The sequence below is a fragment of the Panthera tigris genome, chromosome A1 (genome assembly GCF_018350195.1).
Source record: "Panthera tigris isolate Pti1 chromosome A1, P.tigris_Pti1_mat1.1, whole genome shotgun sequence".
NCBI lineage: Eukaryota > Metazoa > Chordata > Mammalia > Carnivora > Felidae > Panthera > Panthera tigris.
The window spans coordinates 115,957,957-115,984,523 of NC_056660.1; the positions used below are offsets into that span (position 1 = coordinate 115,957,957).

Sequence of the window (26,567 nt, forward strand, 5' to 3'; positions counted from 1 at the left end):
TTGCATTCTCGGCCACTCACATACCTCATTTGTACTTCTTGATGATTTCCTTCTTAACTTCCACTGTAATCACCTCTTTATTCTTACCGCCTTTCTTTTCAACCTGTTGCTGCATGGGGTCCATTTTATATGCTCCCATGGCTGTTGACTATAGTACAGTATTAATAAACTCTTGTCGTATGCTGTATTTAATGTAACTGGCAATAAGACAGTACAGGAAAGGGTCTATATCTATCTGCAGGCAGCCTGACCTGGAATGAAGCAAAGCATTCCTAAACTTCCTCTTGAATGGAAAAGCAAAGGACTGTCCATAGGTGCTTTGAAGTGACAAAAAATACACTTGTGCCAGTTGTGGGCACTTTCTTGTGTTCTGAAAAATCACTGTTTTCTGCCAAATACCGTGGCTTGAGCCCAAGCATCTGAGCATGAGAGATGATCACCCACAATCCAGCAGCAAGCAAGCGAGAAAGGGAGAGGGAGAACCATTGACTCAGTTTCATCATGTGATGTTCAGCATTACGTACCACTCATATTGCAAGACATCGCTCGTTTATCAAGTTAAAATTGATTAGAAATGTTTGCTTCTCTTGTGGAACCAACTCACAGAACAAGTTACTCAAAATCCAAGGTTTTACTGTAATTAATTAATTTAAAAAAGAGGAATCTTACAGGATTTGTCTTTTTTTGACTGCCTTATTTCACTTGGCATATTTTTCTCAAGATTTATCCAATTGTAGCATGTGTCAGAATTTCCTTACTTTTTTAAGGTTGCATAATGTTTAATTTTATGTATATTAACATATTTTGCTTATTCATTCATCCTATGGTGGACACTTGGGTTGCTTCCGTGCTTTAGTTACTGTGTATAATACTGCTTTGAACATACCTGTACAAGTATCTGATCAAGTCCCTGCTTTCAGTTCTTTTGGGTATATACGTAGGAGTGGTATTGCTTGATCATATGGTATTTCTGTTTTTAATTTTTTGAGGAATTACCACTTACTGTTTTCCACAGCGGTTTTACCAGTTTTATATTTCTACAGTGTACAGAGGTTCCAAATTCTCCATATTCTCACTAACACTTGTTATTTTCTGGGGTTTTTTTTTAATAGCAGCCATCCTAATGGTTGTGAGGTGGTATCCCATTGTGGTTTTGATGTGCATTTCCCTAATGATTGTGATGTAGATCATCTTTTCATGTGCTTATTGGCCGTTTGAGTATCTTCTTTGTTGAAATGTCTATTCAGATCCTTTTCCTGTTCTTGAATTAGGTTGGTTGTTTTTTGTTTTTGAGTTTTAGAATTTCCTTATACATTTTGGATATTAATCTCTTAAACCCATTATAAAATATACCCAAGTATTTTCTCCTATTCTGTTGGTTGCCTTTTTACTCTGTTGAATAGTTCCCTTTTATATAAAAGTTTTTATTTATTTATTTTAAAGTTTATTTATTTATTTATTTTGAGAGAGAGACAGCGGGGAAGGGGCAGAGAGGGGGAGAGAGAACCCCAATTACACTCTGCTGACAGTGCAGAGCCCGATGCAGGGCTCAATCCTAGGAACTGTGCGATCCTGACCTGAGCTGAAATGAAGAGTCAGACACTTAAATGACTGAGCCACCCAGATGCCCCTGTATGTAAAAGTTTTTAGTTTAATGAAATCCAATTTGTTTATTTTTTCTCTTGCTGCCTATGCCTTTGGTATTATATCCAAAAAATCATTGCCAAATCCCATGTCATGAAGGTTTGTCCTATGTTTTCTTTTAAGAGTTTTATAGTTGTAGGTTTTTGATCCCTTTTGAGTTAATTTTTGTGTATGCTGTCAGGTAATGGTCCAGCTTCATTCTTTTGCATGTGGATGTATAGTTTTCCCACCATCATTTGTTTAAAAAAAACCTGACCTTTCCTAATTGAATGGTCTTAACATCCTTGTCAAAAAGTCATTTGGCCATATATGCAAGGGTTTATTTCTGGACTCTTTCCTTTCTTCCTTTTGTCTAGGTGTCTGTCTTTATTCCCATACCAAATGTTGTATTTATTATAGGTTTGTACATGTTTTGAAATCAGGAAGTGTGAATCCTCCTGCTTTATTCTTCTTTTTCAAGATTGTTTTCAGGGTTCCTTTAGATTGTTGTTGTTGTTTTTTTTAATGTTTATTAAAGAGAGAGACTGAGTACAAGCAGGGGAGGGGCAGAGAGAGAGGGAGATACAAAATCTGAAGCAGGCTCCAGGCTCAGAGCTGTTAGCACAGAGCCAAACACAGGGCTCATACTCACAAACCGTGAGATCATTACCTGCACTGAAGTCAAACATTCAACCTACTGAGCCACCCAGGTGCCCCCTTTGACTTTTCTCTCTTTTTCTATTCTCTGTCTCATTTATTCTGCTCTAACCTTTATTATTTCCTTCCTTCTGCCAGTTTTGAGTTTAGTCTTTTTTCAATTACTTTAATTCATTTCTAGTTTGTGTAATTTTTAAAAAATTTTTTTAAGTTTTTATTTTTATTTTAATTCCAGTATATTTAACATACAGCGTTAGATTAGTTTTGGGTGTACAATAAAGTAATTCAGCAGTTGTGTACTAGTGTGTATCATGGTGAGTGTACTCTTTAATCCCCATCACCTTTTCACCCATGCTCTCCCCACTCCTCTTCCCCTCTGGTAACCATCAGTTTGTTCTTTGCAGTTAAGAGTCTATTTCTTGGTTTGTCTCTCTCTTTTTTTCCCCCTTTGTTCATTTGTTTTGTTTCTTAAATTCCTCACATGAGTGGATTCTCTAGCTCCATTTATGTTGTTGCAAATGTCAAGATTTCATTCTTTTTTATGGTTGAATAATATTCCATCGTATATATGTACCATTTATTTGTCCATTCATCTATTGATGGACACTTAGACCACTTCCATAATTTGGTTAGTGTAAATAATGCTACAATAAAAACAGGAGTGCATATATCCTTTTGAATTAATGTTTTTGTATGCTTTGGATAAATATCCAGTAGTACAAATCGTGAGGTAGTTCTATTTTTAATTTTTTGAGGAAACTACATACTCTTTGCCACAGTGGCTATACCAGTTTGCTTTCCCACCAACAGTGCATGAGGGGTCCTTTTTCTCTACATCCTTGCCAACACTTGCTGTTTATTGTGTTGTTGATGTTAGCCATTCTGACGGGTGTGAGGTGATATCTCTTTGTAGCTTTGATTTGCATTTCAGTAATGTTGAGCACCTTTTCATGAGTCTGTTGGCCATCAGTATATCTTTGGAGAAATATCTGTTTGTCTTGTGCCCATTTTCAGTTTGGTTATTTGTTTTTTTGAGTGTTCAATTGTAAACGTTCTTTATATATTTTGATACTAACACTTTATTGCATATGAAATTTGCAAATATCCTCTCCTATTCAGTAGGTTGTCTTTTAGTTGTCTTGATTGTTTCCTTTGTTGTACAGATGCTTTTTATTTTGAGATAGTCCCAATTAGTTTATTTTTCCTTTCATTTCCTTTGGCTCAAGAGACATATCTAGAAAAATGTTGCTATAGCCAATGTCACAGAAACTACTGCCTGTTCTCTCTTCTAGGATTTTTATGATTTCATGTCTCACATTTAGGTCTTTTGTCTTTTATTAACTTTAAATTTATTTTTATGTATTGTGTGAGAAAGTAGTCCCATTTCATTCTTTTGCATATAACTGTCCAGTTTTCCAAACATGATTTAAAAAAAATTTTTTTAATGTTTATTTATTTTTGAAGGAGAGAGAGACAGAGTGTGTGGGGGGGTGCAGAGGGAGAGGGAGACACAAAATCCAAAGCAGGCTCCAGGCTGTGAGCTGTCAGCACAGAGCCTGATGCGGGATTCAAACCCACAAACCGCGAGATCTTGACCTGAGCCGAAGTTGGACGCTCAACCAACCGAGCCACTCAGGTGCCCCTTCCCTAACACCATTTGTGAAGAACCTGTCTTTTTCTTCAATATAGTATTGGAAATCTTAGCCTCTGCAATCAGACAACACAAAGAAACAAAAAGGCATCCAAATCGGCCAGGAGGAGGTCAAACTTTCACTCTTCGCAGATGACATGATACTCTGTATGGAAAACCCAAAAGATTCCACCAAAAAACTGCTAGAATTGATTCATGAATTCAGCAAAGTTGCAGGATATAAAATCAACCCACATAAATCAGTTGTATTCCTATACACCAACAACGAAGCAACAGAAGGAGAAATCAAGGAATCAATCCCATTTACAGTTGCACAAAAAACCATAAAATACCTAGGAATAAATCTAACCAAAGAGGTGAAAAATCTATATGCTGAAAACTATAGAAAGCTTATGAAAGAAATTGAAGAAGACACAAAAAAATGGAAAAAGATTCCATGTTCCTGGATAGGAAGAACAAATGTTGTTAAAATGCCGATACTACCCAAAGCAATCTACATATTCAATGCAATTCTATCAAAATAGCACCAGCATTCTTCACAGAGCTAGAACAAATAATCCTAAAATTTGTTTCGAACTAGAAAAGACCCCGAATAGCCAAAGCAATCTTGAAAAAGAAAACCAAACCAGGAGGCATCACAATCCCAGACTTCAAGCTATACTACAAAGCTGTAATCATCAAGACAGTATAGTACTGGCACAAGAACAGACACTCAGATCAATGGAACAGAATAGAGAACCCAGAAATGGACCCACAAATGTATGGCCAACTAATCTTTGACAAAGCAGGAAAGAATATCCAATGGAATAAAAACAGTCTCTTCAGCAAGTGGTGCTGAGAAAACTGGACAGTGACATGCAGAAGAATTAAGCTGGACCACTTTCTTACACCATACACAAGAATAAACTGAAAATGGATGAAAGACCTCACTGTAAGACCATCAAAATCCTCGAGGAGAAAGCAGGCAAAAACCTCTTTGATCTTGGCCACAGCAACTTCTTACTCACCACGTCTCCAGAGGCAAGGGAAACAAAAGCAAAAATGAACTACTGAGACCTCATCAAAATAAAAAGCTTCTGCACAGCAAAGGAAACAATCAACAAAACTAAAAGGCAACCAACGGAATGGGAAAAGATATTGGCAAATGACATATCGGACAAAGGGCTAGTATTCAAAATCTATAAAGAGCTCACCAAACTCCACACCCAAAAAACAAATAATCCAGTGAAGAAATGGGCAGAAAACATGATTAGACACTTCTCTAAAGAAGACATCCGGATGGCCAACAGGCGCATGAAAAGATGCTCAACGTCACTCCTCATCAGGGAAATACAAATCAAAACCACACTCAGATATCACCTCACGCCAGTCAGAGCAGCCAAAATGAACAAATCAGGAGACTATAGATGCTGGAGAGGATGTGGAGAAACGGGAACCCTCTTCCACTGTCGGTGGGAATGCAAATTGGTGCAGCCACTCTGGAAAACAGTGTGGAGGTTCCTCAGAAAATTAAAAATAGACCTACCCTATGACCCAGCAGTAGCACTGCTAGGAATTTACCCAAGGGATACAGGAGTACTGATGCATAGGGGCACTTGTACCCCAATGTTTATAGCAGCACTCTCAACAATAGCCAAATTGTGGAAAAAGCCTCAATGTCCATCAACTGATGAATGGATAAAGAAATTTTGGTTTATATACACAGTGGAGTACTACGTGGCAATGAGAAAGAATGAAATATGGCCCTTTGTAGCTACGTGGATGGAACTGGAGAGTGTGATGCTAAGTGAAATAAGCCATACAGAAAAAGACAGATACCATATGTTTTCACTGTTATGTGGATCCTGAGAAACTTAACAGAAACCCATGGGGGAGGGGAAGGGGGGAAAAAAAATGAGGTTAGAGTGGGAGAGAGCCAAAGCATAGGAGACTCTTAAAAACTGAGAACAAACTGAAGGTTGATGGGGGGGTGGGAGGGAGGGAAGGGTAGGTGATAGGCATTGAACAGGGCACCTTTTGGGATGAGCACTGGGTGTTGTATGGAAACCAATTTGACAATAAATTTCATATATTAAGAAAAAATAAATATAAAAATAAATAAATAAAATGTGAGCTTAGGTTATGATGGTTTTTTTTCTGCTCTTCTAATTTTATGCACTTTGAGGTATAAGTTTCCCTCTCAGCACTACTTTAGCTGTGTCTTATAAATTTTAATATGTTGTATTTTGTTTTCATTCAGTTACATGTATTTTTTTTTTTTTTATTCCATTTGAGACTTACTCTGTGACTCATAGGTTATTTTGATGTGTATTTAGTTTCCAAACATCTGAAGATTTTCCTGTTATCTTTCTGTTACTGATTTCTAGTTTGGTTCCATTGTGATCAGAAAGTACATTCTATATTATTTTAGTTTTTTAAAACTTTTGAAGTTTGCTTTATAGCAAAGATGTGGACATATATTCCCTGTGCATTTGAGGACAGTGTATATTTTGCTGGTTAGGGGTAGAGTGTTGTATAAATGTCAATTAGATCCTATTGATTGGTGGTAGAATTCTACATTTTTTTCTGATTTTGTGTCTAGTTTTTCAAACAATTGTTGAGAGAGTTGTGTTATAATCTTCATCTGTACTTGTACTTATGGATTTGTGTGCTTTGTTTAGTTGGTTCTTTTTTTTCACATGCTGGAGCTCTGTTGTTTGGTACATACACATTTTCAGAATTGCTATGTCTTTTTCACGATTGACATTTTGATCATTATGTGAAGTTTTTCTCTGGTAATCTTTGTTCTGAGGTCTTCTTTGTTAATATGGCTCCTGATATTATTATAGCTACTCTTGTTTTCCATTGATAAATGTTTTTGCCCTTTCCTTTCAATCTTTGATATGTTTGATATGCCTATATTGTTATGCTGAAGTGATTTTTTTTGCAGTGTATTTTTAGGTCATGTTTTGTAATCCACTCTGTCAGTCTTAGTATTTTAATTGGTTTGTTTAGACCATTTACATTTAATGAGGGTCACCTGGGTGGCTCAGTTGGTTAAGTGTCAGACTCATGATCTCAGCTCAGGTCTTGATCTCAAGGTCATGGGTGCAAGCCCTGCGTTGAGCTCCGTGCTGGATATAAAGCTTACTTAAAAATATAATATTATTATTGATGTGGTGTTCTTGTATTCTGATTCTTTGTTGAAATTTATTATTTTTTTTAAAGTTTATTTTGAGAGAGACAGCACAAGTGGGGAAGGGGCAGAGAGAGAGCAACAGAGAGAGAATCCCAAGCAGGCTTCTGCTGCCAACACAGATCCTGACGTGGGGCTCAAACTCACAAAAGTGTGAGATCATGACCTGAGCCGAAATCAAGAGCCGGACACTTAACCGACTGAGTCATCCAGGCACCCCTGCAATTTATTTTTTATTCATTTTCTCCCCTTTATTTTCTTTAATATATCATTAATTGCCCCTTTTTAAAAATCATCTATATTTGATTTGCTTCTAGGTCTATTTTTACTGTTTATTTTATATCTTGACAATTATATTTTCTTGCCTTTTAATATGTCTAGTATTTTTAGCTGTAAGTCATATGCTGTGGATTATTCCTTTTCAAGGATCTTGATTATCCTTTTTTTTTTTTATTTTTTTTTTTAACGTTTACTTATTTTTGAGACAGAGAGAGACAGAGCATGAACGGGGGAGGGTCAGAGAGAGGGAGACACAGAATCTGAAACAGGCTTCAGGCTCTGAGCTGTCAGCACAGAGCCCGACGCGGGGCTCGAACTCACAGACCGCAAGATCATGACCTGAGCCGAAGTTGGCCGCCCAACCGACTGAGCCACCCAGGCACCCCGATTATCCTGTCTTTTAAAAAAAAACAATATTTTTGAGTTAATTTATGTTGAGAGACTGCACGTGTGCACATGCAAGCCGGGGAGGGGCAGAAAGAAAGAGAGAGAGAAAATCTCAAGCAGGCTCTGCACTTAGCATGGAGACTGATGTGGGTCTCAATCTCACAAACCCATGAGATCACAACCTGAGCCGAAACCATGAGTTTGATGCTCAACCGACTGAGACACCCAAGTACCCCTATCCTGTCATTCTTTTTAAACTGTTAAATTTTGTTCTAGCAGGCAGTTAAATTACCAATGGATCACTCTAATCATATTGAGGCTTAAATTCATCTTTACTCTTTTTTTTTTTAACGTTTATCTTTGGGGGGGGGCATATGCAAGCAGGGGAGGGGCAGAGAGAGGGGGACAGAGGACCCAAAGCAAGTTCTGTGCTGACATCAGAGAGCCCAATGTGGGGCTTTGAACTAGTGAACTGCGAGATCATGACCTGGCTGAAGTCGGACACTTAACCAACTCAGCCACCCAGGTGCCCCTAATTCATCTTTTCTCTTAAATTCCTGGTTCCTTCCTCCTTGATCTTTGGGTACTCCTTAGTATGGATCTCTACCATCTAAATGACATCCTGTATATTCACCAAGATCTTTCTATTCTGCCTGAGTCTGAACTCCCAAAGTCTCCAACCTTTCAGCACCCAATCTCTACTAGGCATCCTGGAGTATCATCCTCAGTGTGTTCAACTCAGGAGTTGCCCAAGTTTCTGAAGATAATTTTGTATAGATTTTTGAGACTTCTTCTCTGTATTGTTTTTCCTCAGGTATCCTGCCCATCTCCCCAGGTCCTAACTGTTTTGGCTGCCTTGTATTCTCATCTTTGTTTTCTTTGCTGAAAGAGATCTTCACTCTTTGTTTAGCTTTCAGTTTCCTTAGACCATGGTTTGGGAGATGCCTAAAGAGAGAAAGCTGTAGTGAATGTAGGGTTCAACTTATGCGCTGCCTTTTATTAGTGCCTAGCCTTAGGCTGGGTGTAGTTCATGCCTCCAGTTGCTTTATCTCTTTTGCCCAATTTTTACAGTTGTTTATTATAGGAGAGTGAGTGCATTACCAGCTACAGATCTATGGTTAAGACTATAAGTCTTATATGTTTTTTTAAATTTTTTAAACATTTATTCATTTTTGAAAGACAGAGCACAAACGGGGGAGGGCTAGAGAGAGGGAGACACAGAATCCAAAGCAGGCTCCAGGCTCCGAGCTGTCAGCACAGAGCCTGACACGGGGCTCGAACTCACGGACTGCGAGATCATGACCTGAGCTGAAGTTGGCCATTCAACCGACTGAGCCACCCAGGCGCCCCTAAAGTCTTACAATTTAAAAAAATTCTAATAATGATATTAGACCTTTGAGATTGGATTATTCTGTTTTTACTTCTTATATTTTCCTTTGGCAAATAAATATTGTTTATTAAAGCAAAAAGTGCTTAGTGTAATTTTTCTCTTAATATATGTACTCAAGATATGGCAGCAGAGTAGCAGAGTCAATGAAGAAATTGAAGTAAATTCACACAAAACTATTAGGCGCTAGAGGAGCTATGCACAACAGTAGTTCCCTGATCTGTGAATACTCATAAATTCTTTTTTCTTTTAAATTAGAAATGTATTTCAAATGCCAAATAACTTAATGCAGTAATTTGGTTAAAATACATTTTATTTTAGGGGCACCTGGTTGGCCTAGTCAGTTAAGTGTCTGACTCTTGATCTCAGCTCAGATTCTGATATCAAAGTAGTGAATTTGATCCCAGCATTGGTTGGGCTCTGTGCAGGACATGGAGCCTACCTTAAAAATATATATATATAGTGGGTGATGGGCACTGAGGAGGGCACCTGTTGGGATGAGCACTGGGTGTTGTATGGAAACCAATTTGACAATAAATTTCATATTAAAAAAATATGTGTGTGTGTGTGTGTGTGCACGCGTGTATGATTTTACATATATTTGAAGGGTTAGTGTTTAATAGTAAAGATAGAATTTTAGTTTTATTTTTGTTTTAGTAGAACTGAAATTTTAATGCCAAGTTATTTGTTTTTGACATCGTGTCAACAGTGGTTAAAGCTGGGCTAGTCATTTAGTTGAATATAATGAAATTTTTGTTGGATACTGAAATCTAACATTTAATAAGGTTTCTTTATTTTTTATTTTTTATTATTTTACAAATTTTTTTAAATGTTTATTTACTTTTGAGACAATGAGAGAGCCAGAGTGCAAGCAGTGGAGGGGCAGACAGAGGGAGACACAGAATCCGAAGTAGGCTCCAGGCTCTGAGCTGTCAGCCCAGAGCCTGACATGGGGCTCGAACTCCCAAACCGTGTGATCATGACCTGAGCCGAAGTCGGATGCTTAACTGACTGAGCCACTCAGGCACACCTAATTAAGGTTTCTTTAATTAATTCTTTAATAAAAGAATTGCCTAACCTTATAAAACCTTGTTTTTATACTCAGTCTTTGCCTTTCATTAGCAATATTTTGGTCATTTTTGAAATACAGAACAACACAGCATTTGACTTTATATGGCACAATAAGAATTAAGGCCTACATAAAATTTTGAAGTAAAGAATTTGAAACTAAAGAAGGATATTTATGGTGATAGAGGGGTAGAATGAATACCCTCCATGAGAGTGACTTATTAATTGCGTTACTGTCTGTGCAGATGGACCCATGGTAATATTACTTACAAGTGAATTGATACTGATTTTTTTATCTTTGTAAAATTCTTTGCCTCATTGTAACAAGCTAGTGCTGAGGCAAATTATAGGTTACTATCAGACCACAGGGGTTTTCCTTGGTGACATAATCCCTAGTGGTAATGACTTCATAGAATTTATTGTTATTTTTTTGCCAAGTCTTTGTTTTTTAAACAGATCTAACAAAGTTTCTATGCTTCAACATGACACCTAGGTTTGAGGGTATAGGTATATTTTACCTGGCAGTTGTATAAACAATAATTGTTTGAGGTAGTATTACTCTTGACTATGGATTTAACAGTTTTTTGAACTTCAATGAATGTGGAAATTTGAAATTACTTAGAATTGTAAATATATGTCACAAGTCTGATTCTTTTCAATATTTGGGCTTGCTCAAAAGTAAGGTGAAGTAATTTTAATGGATTTTTTGATAAAGTCAGCTCACTTCTCAGCTGGGAATAATAGTATATATGTATCTAAGGTGCATCTCCTTTTCTTCCTTTCTGACTTTTCTCAATCTCTTCTGTTCTTCCAATTTTAAAATCTCAAAATAACAAACAAACAAAAAACGTTTCTTCTTGTTTTACTTCTGAAAATCTGCAGGATGGACATGTTGAGGTAGCACGTTTGCTTTTGGATAGTGGTGCTCAAGTGAACATGCCTGCAGATTCATTTGAGTCTCCGTTGACGCTAGCTGCCTGTGGAGGACACGTTGAGTTGGCAGCTCTACTTATTGAAAGGGGAGCAAATCTTGAAGAGGTTAATGATGAAGGATACACTCCCTTGATGGAAGCTGCTCGGGAAGGACACGAAGAGATGGTGGCACTACTCTTAGCACAAGGTAAAGTAGTTTTATTTCTTTAATTAAAGGATCTATTTCCTTTGGATGTTTTGTGTCATCAGTCAAGTTTACTACTACTAACATATTTTTTTGCATTGATGATAAAGTAAATTTTCCATGCCCTGAAAGGAATCCCAGAAGCTGGGAGAGATCATTAATGCTGTTTAGAGCAATATCTTTAAAAAAATTTTTTTTAACGTTTTATTTATTTTTGAGACAGGGAGAGACAGAGCATGAACAGGGGAGGGTCAGAGAGAGGGAGACACAGAATCAGAAACAGGCTCCAGGCTCCGAGCTGTCAGCACAGAGCCCGACGCGGGGCTCAAACTCACGGACCGCGAGATCATGACCTGAGCCGAAGTCGGCCGCTTAACGACTGAGCCACCCAGGCGCCCCTAGAGCAATATCTTTATTATAAGTCTTTTGCTGCTAGTTTTACAAACTTTTATGCTTTTCTCAGGAGCAAATATAAATGCCCAGACGGAAGAAACCCAAGAAACTGCTCTGACTTTGGCTTGCTGTGGAGGATTTTCTGAAGTTGCAGACTTCTTGATTAAGGCCGGGGCTGATATAGAACTTGGCTGCTCCACACCTCTGATGGAAGCTTCACAGGAGGGACACCTCGAGTTGGTTAAATATTTACTGGCTGCCGGTATGTGGCTTTAAAAGTGCCTTTTAAAAAAAGGCTTTTTATATAGCTTTTGTAACTTTATCAATGAAACTTACTGTTTTATATCTACAAAAGGTGAAAGCCAGCTCCACAATTGAATTGCTCTTCTTGGGCTCCTAAACCTCTGAAATGTCATTTTTATTATTATTATTATTTTTAAAGTTTGTTTATCTTGAGAAAGCGAGAGAGAGAGAGAGAAAGAGAGAGAGAGAGAAAGCGAGCACAAATGGGAGGAGGGGCAGAGAGAGGAGAGAAGGAATCCCAAGGAAGCTTTGCACTGTCAGCACAGAGCCTGACACCGGGCTCATTCTCAAGAACTGAGAGATCATGACCTGAGCCGAAACCAGTAGTCAGACGCATAACTGACTGAGCCACCTAGGTGCCCTGAAAAAAGGCATTTTTAATGTTTATTTATTTATTATTTTTTTTTTTTAAATGTTTATTTATTTTTGAGACAGAGAGAGACAGAGCATGAATGGGGAGGGGCAGAGAGAGAGGGAGATACAGAATTGGAAGCAGGCTCCAGGCTCTGAGCCATCAGCCCAGAGCCTGACACGGGGCTCAAACTCGCGGACCGTGAGATTGTGACCTGAGCTGAAGTCGGAAGCTTAACCGACTGAGCCACCCAGGTGCCCCAATGTTTATTTATTTTTGAGAGGGGGAAGGGAGGAGCAGAGAGAGGAAGACAAAGAATCTGAAGCAAGCTCCAGGCTCTGAGCTGTCAATGTAGAGCCTAACATAGAGCTCGACCTCAGGAATTGCAAGATCATGACCTGAGCTGAAGTCAGATGCTTAACCGACTAAGCCACCCAGGTGCCCCCAAAATGTCATTTTAAAAACGTTTTCTTAATGTTATTAATGTTTATTTAGTGACCATAGGCTTCCATTGAATGGTTTGAGGCTTCTTTCTGCAAGGGAGAAGTTAGTTTCTCTGAGTCTCTGTTGGTAAGAGGAGGTGGAGATGACATTATAAGAGGTTATAATTTGATACTTTTTTAAAAATATGTTTATTTTTGAAAGACACGGAGAGTGTGTGCACATGCGCCCAAGTAAGGGTGAGGCAGAGAGGAGGACAGAGGATCCGAAGCAGGCTCTGTGCTGATAGCAGAGAGCATGATGCTGGGCTCAAACTCATGAACCCTGAGATCATGACCTGAGCTAAAGTCAGATGTTTAAGTGACTGACTATAATTTGCTACTTAAAAAAAAATTTTTTTTAATGTTTTTATTTATTTTTGAGAGACAGAGAGGCAGAGCATGAGCGGGGGAGGGGCAGAGAGAGAGGGAGATAGAGAATCTGAAGCAGGCTCCAGGCTGTCAGCACAGAGCCCAAACTCACAGACCTCGAGATCATGACCTGAGCTGAAGTCGGGAACTGACTGAGCTACCCAGGCACCCCTATAATTTGATACTTTTAAGCCTATTGATTTCTTGACATTTCTAAGTCTTCTTAAAAGAAAAAAAAGAACTAGTGGGAATTTAATTTTTGGCAGAAGTACTTAGTTTTAAAATAATTTGTGGTTAGGGGTGCCTGGGTGGCTCGGTCGGTTGAGCATCTGACTTTGGCTCAGGTCATAATCTCGGGGTCCATGGGTTCGAGCTCCGCCTTGGGCTCTGTGCTGACAACGTGAAGCCTGGAGCCTCCTTCAAGTTCTGTGTCTGCCTCTTTCTCTCTCTCTCTCTCTCTCTCTCTCTCTCAAAAATGAATAAACTTTAAATAAATTTTTTTAATAAAAAATAAATAAAAAATTGTGCTTTATACATTGTTGAGCATTAGTAAGAGATAAGTAGTTTTGAACAAAATGTTTGTAGTTTATAGAGCAAAATAAGAATATACCAGAAAAAAAATTGATACAGATAGATATATACCTTTATATATTCTTTAGAAAATTTTTCTTTTATATCCATGTCTGATATATTCTTTAAAACTTGATATATTAAAGAATATTAAAGATATTAATATGTAAAGGAAAATAAAATATATAGCAAAATTTTATTCATCCCTATTACTTTATTCATCCTTTCACTGTTAACATTAATTTCATTATAGCTCAGCTGCAATTTTTTTTGAATTATTACTGAAATAATTTCTTAGCGTTGTTAATGGGTCAGATGATTGTTTAGATTTGGACCAAAAGTACAAACCAATCATACCTAAAAGCTGAACTCTTCTTGCACTCAAATGTTATTAATCAGTGAAGTTATTGTATGCATTAATCAGTCATTATACCTCCATCATTTTCAGTAACTGTCTGTGTCCCCTGCAGGAGTCCTTACCAGTGGTTACCTTTCTATAGTCTTCCCATGTCCCTCTAAGTAAAGTCTTGCTGTTTTGAGAGGCTTTTAAAAGAAGGCATAAATGTTTAGTAAGAAGTTATTGAACACCAGACATTCTGCTCAGTTCTCATGTGATCGCTATTAATTACCATTGGTCCTGGTATAGTAAGAAATATTAAACACATTCTTATGGATATGGAAACAGTGCACAATCATGTTACCCTAAGGTAACTAACCTAATAAGTGACAGACAATATTTAAACTTAGAAGTCCTGACATTGTTTTTTCTATTGTACCACCATGGAGTCTCATATTTAGCTACTTATGGTAATTTGAAGTATGTAGTTTCCAGAACTATCTCAGGGTTTGAGAATCAATTTTTTATATGATCACTATTTAAAAAAATTATTTTTCCAGATTAGAGTATGCTTAACTTACATGAAGTTCTTTTTAGAGCGTAGCACTAAAAAAACACCCAACAGATATTTTAATACATTGCCTATACCATTTTAAAAAATTCAAGAACCTTTTTTTTTTTTTAAGAACTTTTTTGTTATGGCATTTTTTCAAACACAGAAAATAGTATAATGAACCCTTAGAACCTATCACCCAGCTTTACCAATTTTTAATTTATGGCCCGTCTCATTTCATCTATACTTTCTCCATATCCCCCATTTATTTTTATAAAATTGTTTTTTATTGAGCTATAACTGATATATAACATTAGTTTCAGGTATACAACCGAATGAGTTGATATTTGTATATATTGTGAAACGATTACCACACTAAGTCTAGTTAACATCTGTCACCATATATACTTACAGAAACATTTTTATTTTCATTTTTATTTTAAGTTTATTTATTTTAAGAGAGAGACAGAATATGTACACAAGCAGCAGAGGGCCAGAGAGAAAGGGAGAGAAAGAATCCTAAGTATCCTCTATGCTGTCAATGCAGACTCTGACACCAGCTTGGCTCCCTCCCAGGATGGTGAGATCATGACCAGAGCTTAACCGACTGAGCCCCACCCAGGCACCCCCTACCTAAAATTTTTAAATAATAATTCCTTAGTATCATTAAATGTCTAAGCAGTTTCACATTTTTCTTACAAATGTGAGTGTGTATGTTTAATGGCTTTTTTGAATTAAGATTCAAGTAAGATTTATACAACTGTTGATCAGTATGTCTCTTAAGTCTCTTTTGTCTATGGGCTCCCCTTCCAGACTTCTCTTCCATCTTTCTATTTCCTTGCAAGTTTTGATTGAAGAAATGGAATGTTAATCCTTTAGGCTTCCCACAGTATGGGTTTTGCTAATTGTATCTCCATGATTTTATTTTACTTGTTTTTCTGTCTCTTGGGTTTCCTTCAAAGTAGTAGTTAGATCTAGAAAAAATTTGGGTATGACATGTTTGTTTGTTTTACTAGACTACTTCATAGGTAGTATTTGTATACTTTGTTCAGACGGTAGTAAATGTGTGATTATCTCTTTTTGTGATATTGTTAGCCATAAATGATCACTGCTTATATCCATTAATTCGTTAGGAGTTACAAAGTGGTGATGTTCTCACTTCTTTCATTCCTTACTTGTTTAATAGCTGGAATATGTCCATAAAGAGAAACTTCCCTTCATCACCTATATGGTTACCCTTAGGTATAAATCATAGGAAAACAGCAGTTTAATCTTTTCCCCTTTTATTTACCAGTTTCCAAAATAATGAGGTGATCCCCTAGCATCCTTCCGTGGTGACCAATGAAGTGGTTTTTTGTTTTTTATTTGAACATCATTTGAACTTTCGAGTTTAAACATATATGATGGATTGTACTGCATCACAGTCCTTATTCTTTTAGCAGCAAAAACTGTGGAAAGGTGAGACCATTTGATAAATTTTGGTCAGTAAGGTTAGGTCCTAAATCCTTTTGATGTGACCTCGCTATATAGTCTCTGATAGTTTCCTTGCTTTCTGCTATGGCGAGGTATTTCAGACACATCTCAGTACAGATTCTGCCCTAGTCTTGGTACCACTCATTTTTCTAAGAAGCCCTAATTCCATTTTGTAGGAAATAGTATGTAGCAGAGACCACACTGTAAGCTAGAGACTGTTTCTGTTTGGTCTGTCATTGTCTCTAGGACTTTTTGGTTTGTCAGAGTTAGGAAATATTTATTTTTCTTACGGATAAATTGAACTCTTAAACAGTTCATGTCAGTGCTTGCAGTTCAGAACCATAGAGTTTTTACTTAACCTCAACAATCTTCGATCTTTGGTTTCTTTCAACCGTGCCAAAATTTCACTCCTCACCAAAGGATTGCTCATTTGATTTTACCATAATATCCACAGAACTATTTCAGAGTACAAACCAACACTACCACCAACATGATTTCTGAAAACTGATATTTTTTGGTTTTTCAGCTCTTCTCTCCTCTCCCCTCCACTTGGAGTGTATCTTACTGGGGACATATAGGGGAATTACTGTGTTTTAAAATAATTTGCTTTATGTGCTTCAGCAACACATAAACTAATATTAAAATAATTTGATTTAGTCCCTTTCTGTATGCTTAAAGGCATTTTTACAAAGCAGATTGAAAAGAAAATTAAGGTGCGCCTGGGTGGCTCAGTTAAGCTTCTGAATTTGGCTCAGGTCATGATCTCACAGCTTGTGAGTTTGAGACCTGCATGGGGCTCCGTGCTGACAGCTCTGAGCCTGGAGCCTGTTTCAGATTCTGCCCCTCCCCTGCACTCTCACGCTTGTTCTCTCTCTTTCTCTCAAAAATAAACATTAAAAAATACGTTAAAAAAAAAGAAAATTAGGATACTTAAAATACTTTCTAATATTTTCATATTTTGAATTCATCAATTTCACGAAATTATAAAACTTAACCATTTAATATAATTTTACAGTTTATGAAGTAAACGTTTGGTTTTTTTGCTTGCTAGGTGCTAATGTTCATGCTACAACAGCAACAGGAGACACAGCCTTAACCTATGCTTGTGAAAATGGACATACGGATGTTGCAGATGTTTTACTTCAAGCAGGCGCTGACTTAGTAAGATATAATTTTTAAATTTCTTTTGTGACTGTTGATGCTACATCTATTTTTAACATTTAGAAAACACGAGTAAAAGAAATCAATACTTTGCATACTTTGTAGAAAATAACTTTTAAAAAAGTTTTGCTATTTGTTGCATTTATTAAATATATTTGAAAGTACTTAGTTTTTTAATAGGTAATTTTGTTTCCTGGGTAAAACTGTTAGTTGGTTTCTTCCACTTACTCCAATCTCATTTGTCATTCCCGAACTTTTTAAACGGCTCTTTATTAGACATATCACAAATTCAGCGATATGTTTACAGAATAGAATAACCTATCAAATCACTTTGAGTGATTTCTTTTGTTTCTTTAATTAGTTTGACATATAAAAACAAAGCTCCTATCCTCTTCCTAACAACATTAGTATAGTATTCTATTCTTTTCTGTTCTTTTAGTATTTTCTATTTTGGTTTTTCAAAATTTCAAATTAGATGGCAACTTCATTTGTGCAATAATTGTTGCAAATGTGGAACATTATACATATTTTTTCACTTTAAAGATGACTGCTTCTTCCTGAAATGTGTGCTTTGACTAATTTTCATTTTGTGAGGGTACTTTAAACTGCTTTCTAGAGTTTCTCCCTGAATTACCTTTTTTTTTTTTTTTAAGTTTATTTATTTTGAGAGCGAGTGTGCACATGCGTCTGCGTCAATTGGGGAGAGGCAGAGAGAGAGGGAGAGAGAATTCCGAATAGGCTCTGTGCTATTTGCGCAGAGCTTGACTGTGGGCCTTGATCTCCTGAATCCAATCATGGGATCATGACGTGAGCTGAAATCAAGAGTCAGATGCTTAACCAACTGTGCCACCCAGACACCCTGAATTTCTTTATATATTTCTTAAAAATCTATGTGTGATATGCACAGCTATGAGTGTTTTAGAGGATTTATATATTAAAGTTATTTTGGAAAAACTATGCAAATATTGCCTTTTAAACCATTTCTAATAATAGACATTCCCACATAGATGCCTGAGAACATTGTTGGAAAATAATTATGGGTTAACATAAATGCATAGTATGATTGTCCTATTTATTTCATTTCTACTAATACTAAATATTATACTGATAACACTAGTATTCATTCTCAGTAATCAGGATCTGCCCCATCTGTTAGAATTTCTGAGAGGTGTACCTTTTTTGCTTGAAAATTATGCAGAATGATATGTTAAGTAGATCTTAATATTCTGCCCTCTTTCTATATCTTTTTCCTTTTTTACACTTGCTTTGGGTCATCCATAAAAATTAGAAATTGAAGCATTTCATCATTTGAAATAAAGAAATAGGATACAGTATAAAAGCTATATGCCAAGTTTAATACTTTTATCCTCTGAATTCTCTCTTCCTTCCATTTTTCTATAGCAGTCATTTTCTTAATCTGTTTATTGAGAATTATTATGGAAATGTTAAATAGTAAAAAGAGGTACTGTCAAATAGAATCTAATATATAGCAAAATTTACAGGATTTTAACTGGGTTAAAATCTGGTATGAAATATTTTTAAATGTTTTACTTTTATAATCTTCTGTAATTACATAAATAGGGTGTGATTAGAATTCCTCAGGACAATTACATTAAGTGAGCAGATAGAAAGATTTGAATTTATCATACCTGTACATTCAAACTGTAAGATTAAGAAGGGGCTCAGATAAACATATATATATATCTTAATTAAGTAGAAAGGTAATACTGTTATTCTAATATACCTTTATTTTTCTATTTTGCAATCTGTCTTTGCATTTATATTTATGTGTAATTATAACCATAGTGTAATATAGTTCTCTATTTTTTTCCATTGTGCATTCTATCATAATCTTTTCCATATTGCTACATAGTCTCTATAACTCTTCTGTTAAGTTAATGACCCATAATATTCACTTATTAAATTGAACTTTTGACTTGCTTTTCATTTTTCACTATTATAAATACTGTTAAGATTTAATACCTACATGTGCATAACTTTCTTTTCTTTTGAATAATTTCATATATGGATTTTAACTTTAAAAATATATTGCCCATTCCATGCTTTTGCTGTCTGTGGAAAGGCATTTTAATGTTAATACCAGTTCTTTTCTTGGTTAATAAGAAGCAGTACTTGTTCTTTATATAAAATGCGGCAAGTATGGGAAAGTATAGTAAATTTGCTAATTAAAACCTATAAGCAAATTGTGATTTCAGGCCTTACTATATAAGCCAGAGTGGGGGAAACAGGACATAATCAAAAATAAGAAGTGAGTGAAGCAGGCAGATCAGTGCGAATCCTGAGGGAAAATGACTGATAATTTTTACTAGCTGAACCTTGCAAGGCAGTAGTTTCTCTCTTGTCCTCCCTTCTTTGCTGCCACCTCCTAGCATGTGTTTTGGACTGTACTGATTTCCTCCATTGGCTTGCAGACGGAAGACTTTGCACTCCCCTTCTATTCCTGGCATCCCATAATTGTGTTCCTGATACCTAGATTTGCTAGTTGTTTAAGTTAAATGAATATTTTGGTGTGTGGGGGCTGGCTGAGAACCTTCATTTGGGGGCAACTATTTTTACCTTCAGTTTTAAATAAAGATATACAAGTCAACCTTTGGAACACAGTTTGAACAAACCCCTATGCTTTGTTAGATTTTGGAGCCTAACTTTTGCCACAGTTTAAGGTTTTGATATTATAGTTTTTAAAGAAGAGCTTAAAAGCTACTGTTTCCCGTTCATTAAAATATCTTGTACCAGAATCAGTTAGCATATTAATTTTGGTTTTATAAAAATTTAATGCAACAATTTGGCTTCCTTATATTGTAGCCTGAGATGAAACTGAAAAGTTTTAGGGCTTTTTATTCTAAATGTATAGTAGATATAATTGAGGGCTTAATGTTAAAGGAAATCTAGAAATTTTCTTATTTACTGCTTTAAAAACATTCTCAGCCAGAGCTGATGGCATACTTGAGCATTTTCAGGTAGATCCTCCAAAATATGTGCATGTTCTAATTTGAAACTTAGTTATTTGAAACATCACTTTTCCTAGTTTAAAAAAATATTTTAAATTAAAAATATTTATGGGTCTTTCTGGTAAAAAGGACATTTAATATTTCATCATATTCATCCATATCAATTTGTGGATTGGTATGTAGCTTGTCTAGCTTTTTCATAATTGAATACGTTTGAATAATCTATTTAAAACTTAGACTTTTTATTATCCTTACATAGGCCACTTAAAATGTTCTTTTTGAAAATCAAAAATTAAATTAAAAATCATCCATTGATTTCAGAATTTTTTGAAAATTCTTCCTGTTTAACAAGGAGAATCATTTTAACTACCCTAGAAGTAGAGAGATCTCTGAGCAGATCATCTAATCCACATCTTCCAGGTGTTTGGGTTTCTTATTACCACAGTAATGGGAATAATTGTATATTGAAATATACAATGTTTTCTTTTTCTGCATACCATCTTTGTTTATTGGGCCCATGTTTGTGTTTAGTATTTGATGTGATTACAGGTATATGATGTAAACCCATTGTAAGAAAGTTTATATTAAAACACATTAGCATTACTTAAAATTTAAAAGAAATATTTTTTTAAAAACTGCCCTTGGAAACTACTTAATCTTGTTTCTCTGAAAAGAAATTTTTATATTATTCATGTCCTGGCACATTTATTACCTAACTCTTTGATCAGAAGTTACTAATAACACCATTTAATAACTGAAATTGACTAACTCCTCTAGTCTTTTTGACACTGCTCTGGTATCCTACATTATTACTCTAGGCCATTCTCCCCGACTACTGGTCGTTAGACCAGAAGGCAGAGTTTTAGTATTTCATACTTGTTCTCATCTCTGTAGCTATCCAGCTTCAGCTAAAGCACTTATGGCTTTATTTGTTTTACCATAGTCTTCCCATTACTATTACTTTTCATGTTTAAGGTGGAAAATTTGCACTGTTAACTATGCAATAGTATAATTTGATTATAAAACTCTGCTTCTTTTTTTTCCTCTTGGCTTGCTTTTAATTTTGACTTTGTGTTAGCTAATATGTCAGAGGTGTTTTGATTTGGTGTTTATGTTTTTCAAACCGTTTGTGAAGATGATAGAATCTTTTTCTTTTCATCATGACATGTTCATTTCAGTATTAAAACTTGGACACATTTGTAAGATATAAGTTGTAATTGTCATCTGTAGAATTTCCTTCACGTGTATTTGCCACCAAGGCCAACTTTGGAATGGAAAAAAGAGTGATATATAAATCAGGTAAATAAGTATTTCTTTCTTGTCTCCAGCTCCTTGGCCTTTCATTTCTAGAAGAGTTATATCGTAGTATAACTGATCAGTAAGTTCTGAACTCAAGGAGTACTTCCTATAATAAACAACTAATACAGGTAATAGGAACTGTAAGTACATTCTAGTTATGTTCATATAAAGAGATTTAGTGACCCAACTTAGCATTTTATAGGCCAGCATTGCTATTCAAAAGTAGAACTTACTCTAGGAAGAAGTACCTATGGAAGGCATCCTATAATCCTGTATCTGACTGGAGGTCTAATGAGTAACAAAGTCTACTCTTAGTTGTTTAAAAAGAACTATGCTATGGAACATTAGAGAGTGCATGTAAGTTTTCATTATAGCCATCAAGTCACTGATACAATAAGCAAACACTTGCCTCAATCTTCTCGTTTGTAAAATGAAATTTAGTATTATTTTCTGGACTCTTGTACCAAGTCATGTAAATATTCTTTCTTTGGCTCTGCTGGGTGTCCTTGGGCAAATCACTTGAATTCTCTAGGTTTCTTTGTTTCTCTTCCTCTTCCTCCTCCTCCTCCTCCTCCTCCTCCTATTCTTCCTTTTCCTTTTTTTATGAGGGGTGTAGACCAGATGATCTTTAACAACCTGGCTTAAGAAATCTAATTTTCTGGGGCGCCTGGGTGGGTCAGTTGGGTAAGCAGCTGACTTGGGCTCAGGTCGTGATCTCACAGCTGTAAGTTTGAGCCCTGCATTGGGCCCTCTGCTGTTAGCACAGAGCCTGCTTCAGATCCTCTGTCTCCCTCTCTCTCTTCCCTTTCCCTGCACTCACTCTCCCTCAAAAATAAATAAACATTAATTTTGTGATTTCTGAAGAGCAAGTGAACTACCTATTTGGAGGAATTAGATGGACTAGATGATCTTCAGTGGTTTGTTACTCCAAGAATGTATAAAGTGCTATGAAATCCTTAAAGAAAATGAATTTTTTTAAGTTTATTTATTTTGAGAGTAAAAGAGAGAGGGCGCATGTGCATGTGCATGTAAGCCAGGGAGGAGCAGAGAGAGAGAGAGGGAGAGAATTCTCCACAGTCTCTGCATTATCAGTGCGGAGCCTGATGTGGGGCTCGAACCCACAAACTGTGAGGTCATGACCTAAGCCAAAGTTGAAGCTTAACCAACTGAGCCACCCAGATGCCCCAAAGAAAATGAATTTTCAAGATTATAAACCATCACTGGTAATGGTGATAAGTGTTATATAAATTATTCTCTCTCTTAAAATATTTATATATATTAGATGTATCTTGAATTACCTTCAACATTATATTTGTTGTTAATTTTAATTAATAGCAGATTTAACTTGTCATAACATATTGTATAGATTATCTTACTAGATAAAAGTTATTAATCCCTAAAATACACAATTAACTTAGACTATGCCAATAAAGCAAAATCTGGCATTATAATGATAAATCATTATTTCTTTGACCCTAAGTCTTTTATCAATATTTTATCCTAAAAACTGTTAAAGAAATAGGAAGAGTTTCCTTGACGTGGATTTTTGTTTTAAGTAAGCTATTTGCTCAAGAATAGAAGTCTTTCCAGTTATCTTTGGAATTATTCAATTATAAATACTTTCTTTTTTTCTTACAGTTGACGTTTATTTCAAATAGCAAGATAAACTTGTGTTACATCTTCTCATCTTATATACCTTAAAACTTTTCAAAATGTCCTCTGCATAGGATTCTTTTTTACAGCTTTGGCTTTCAAGTATACGTAGACATTGTTCAATGAGAGACAAAGGATTTAGAATGCCATTTTACTTTAAGATATTTGCCACCTTGAAGATAAGGGATGGAAGGAAAGGATACCAAGGACATGAGATAGAACATGGTTTTTTTGTTATGCTCACAATGAATCTGTTTTAGAAGAAATAAATAAATAGAACCAACCTAAAGAAGTGTGGTAGGTACACAGCCTTGCTAATTATGATATCTCTGCTGTACTGAGGAGGAGTTGTTCCTGTGCCAATCAGTTATTTTCCTCATTATTGTGGCTAAATTATTGTATAACTGAAGTTTATAATTGATTGAAAAATTTGATTCTTAGTTTTAAATAGGTGATTTCTTTATAGAGTTCAAAATTCACAAAATATAAAAGTGTCCCATAGGCACTTAGTTTCCATTGACAATCAATACTGTTCATTTCCTGTATCCTTCCAGAGATATTTTATGTGTGTATGATGAAAAGTCACATATGTTGATGGAAATAGTCATCACTGTTCAATGCTTTGTATAATTCCTTATTGAGATAGAATTTTGTTTTTTTTTTATAAATTAAAAAAAAATTTTTTTAATGTTTATTTTTGAGAGAGAGAGAGAGAGAGAGAAGACAGAGCATGAGTAGGGGAGAGGCAGAGAGAGAGAAAGACACAGAATCAGAAGCAGACTACAGGCTCTGAACTTTCAGGACAGAGCCTGATGCGGGACTTGAAGTCATGAACTGTGAGATCGTGACCTGAGCCAAAGTTCGATGCTTAACCGACTGAGCCACCTATGCACCCTTGTTTTTTATTACATTGATTTTCTCTGTAGTTTTGACCATAGCTTTTAAGGGTTTTTAATATATTAATAAAAATTGAAGCCCTTTTGCACTGATGAGGAAATTCGGCACTTTGAATATGTCATAATGGTCTATCACTAATTTTCATCCCTAACCATGAAGTAGGCTGTCTGACTCTTTTTGCTTTCCTTGGATTGTATTTTACCAGCCAAAGAATCTTTTTCGAGCATTTTTTTTAGAATAGTTGAAACTGAGTGTTTTGAACATAGATATGTTAACACTCTCCAGTTCTCAATCTCTTTGAAATGAGATTTGATATGGAGTTCGTCAAAAGAAAAAGTTTTGAAGGATTAATTTGTTACCTATATTAAATATGAATAGAAATGTGAACCAGTTCCTCTTTCATAATTTTTTTTTGTATTTAAGCAATATGTTGTGTGTCCTTCTAGACATTTCTATACCCTCCAAGCATATATAGAGTCCACGTATGTGAGCTATAGGTCTTTTTTTATATGAACAGATTTGTTATCACATAGACTGTTCTGTAACTTTTTTCTTAAAATATTTTTCTCTGGTGGTTCCTACAGATTTCTCATTCTTTTTCACAGATACCCAGTGTTCTATATAATTTATCGACCATGTATTTATTCATAAACTTCTGGGTTATTACAGTTTTTTAATTATTGTAAGTAGTGCTACACTAAATACTGTTAAACATATTTACGTATCTTTGCTGCTTTTGTGAATGTATATATAGGGATAAATCCCTAGAAATGAAATTACTGGTTATCAGAGGGTCCACATCTAAGATTTTGATAGCTGCTGCCAAATTGTTAAAAACTGCTGAACCAGTCTATATTTCTGTTAACAGTTGAAATCTTATTCTCCACATTTCTTATAAACATGAATTCGAGTTCTTTGTTTCTTCCTTCCTTCTTTCCTTCCTTCCTTTCCTCCCTTTCTTCCCTTCCCCTTTCTTCCCTTCCCCTTTCTTTTCTTTTCTTCTTCCCTTTTCTTTCTTTCTTTCTTTCTTTCTTTCTTGCTTGCTTGCTTGCTTGCTTGATGGTTTAATTTTCTAATCTCTGATCATAACCCCCATGTTTATTTTATCTAAAAAAATCTTTTTGTGTTCCAAGTAGCCCTATGAGCTGCTCATTAATTGCTCCCAAAGCTTTTGTGAACTGTTGAAGCCTGGTATAAAGTTACTTTCTGAAAAACTATTCAGACATCATTTACAAATGCAAATTTTGAAATAGTTTGTTAATTTCTTTAACAAAATGATTTTTTTTAAAAATCAAATATTCAGACAATATTGACTCCATTTTTCTTTTTTTTTTTAAGTTTATGTATTTATTTTGAGAGAGAGAGAGAGAGAGAGAGAGAGAGAGAGAGAGAGAGATCGGGGCAGGTGCAGAGAGAGAGGGAGAGAGAATCCCATGCTATCAGCACGGAGCCTGACTTGGGGCTTGAACTCGTGAGCTGTGAAATCATGACCTGAGCTGAAATCAAGAGTCAGATGCTTAACTGACTGAGCCACCCAGGCACCACTTGACTCCATTCTAAAAGAGGAAAATAATGTATCTTCTACCATAGGATTTGCATGAGTTATTTTATTTTTGCATTGTCATAGTTTTATAACATTTATATTTACAATCCAATTTATGACCCAGTTTCTCATAGTTGTTTAACTTTAACTGTATGTTTAGAGGATTTAGTGTTTACCTTACTACTTTTTCATAGCATGTAGCTTCTTAATTCCTGAGTTCCTAATCTTGACTCACCTTTTGGCTAGCTGATACTGGTACTTTGATTTGAAATTACTCTCTTCCCCCTCAAAAAAGGAGTTTACAGGTACTTGCATTTTTAAGACTACTGTATGTTGTATTTATAAATGAATGTAGCCATATAGCAAATTATTGAATTGCTTCTTTTTTCTCCTCAAAATTTTAAGCCTCTATTCTCTCTTCTGGTACTGAATATTTCCAAAGCTTGCTAGAATATTCCCTATTATATGTAAGTAAACTTTCTTTTTCTGCCTGGATTATCATAAGAGTCTTTCATTATACTTTTAAACCTCTGTGACTTCATCAGAATATGTCTTGCTGTTTATTACTTTATAATAGTTTTTTCCTGGAAATTAGTGAGTGCTTTCTGTCTGAAGATTTTGGGTCATTCCCTCAGGTCTTCCCCTCTTCCCCCTCCTTCAGTTTTCTTCTGTTATATCCTTCTATGCTCCTTTTTCTATTCTGTTTTCTTCTGGGATATTTATTATTTGTATAATGGATCTTTCTTGTTCTTATTATCTTTGTGGCCAATTCATTTCTTTCTTCTTTTCTTTTGCGTTGTTTCTTTCTTAAGCCCATCCTCCGGGTCACTTTTTTTCTTGTGCTTCTATGTGGTTTTCATGGTTTCATT

At 35.7% G+C, this 26,567-nt stretch overlaps 1 protein-coding gene across 4 annotated transcripts in view; it reads left to right on the forward strand.

Annotated features, from left to right (window-relative positions):
- ANKHD1 (ankyrin repeat and KH domain containing 1) overlaps positions 1-26,567 on the forward strand; it is a 130,362-nt gene that overhangs the window by 45,121 nt on the left and 58,674 nt on the right. For 3 of the 4 annotated variants that reach the window (XM_042985305.1, XM_042985309.1, XM_042985307.1), the window contains exons 8-10: positions 11,110-11,347; positions 11,808-11,999; positions 17,228-17,337. In XM_042985305.1, the coding sequence (XP_042841239.1) occupies positions 11,110-11,347; positions 11,808-11,999; positions 17,228-17,337 (540 nt within the window). The remainder of the gene's footprint in view (positions 1-11,109; positions 11,348-11,807; positions 12,000-17,227; positions 17,338-26,567) is intronic. The other variant, XM_042985310.1, reaches the window with a different exon arrangement.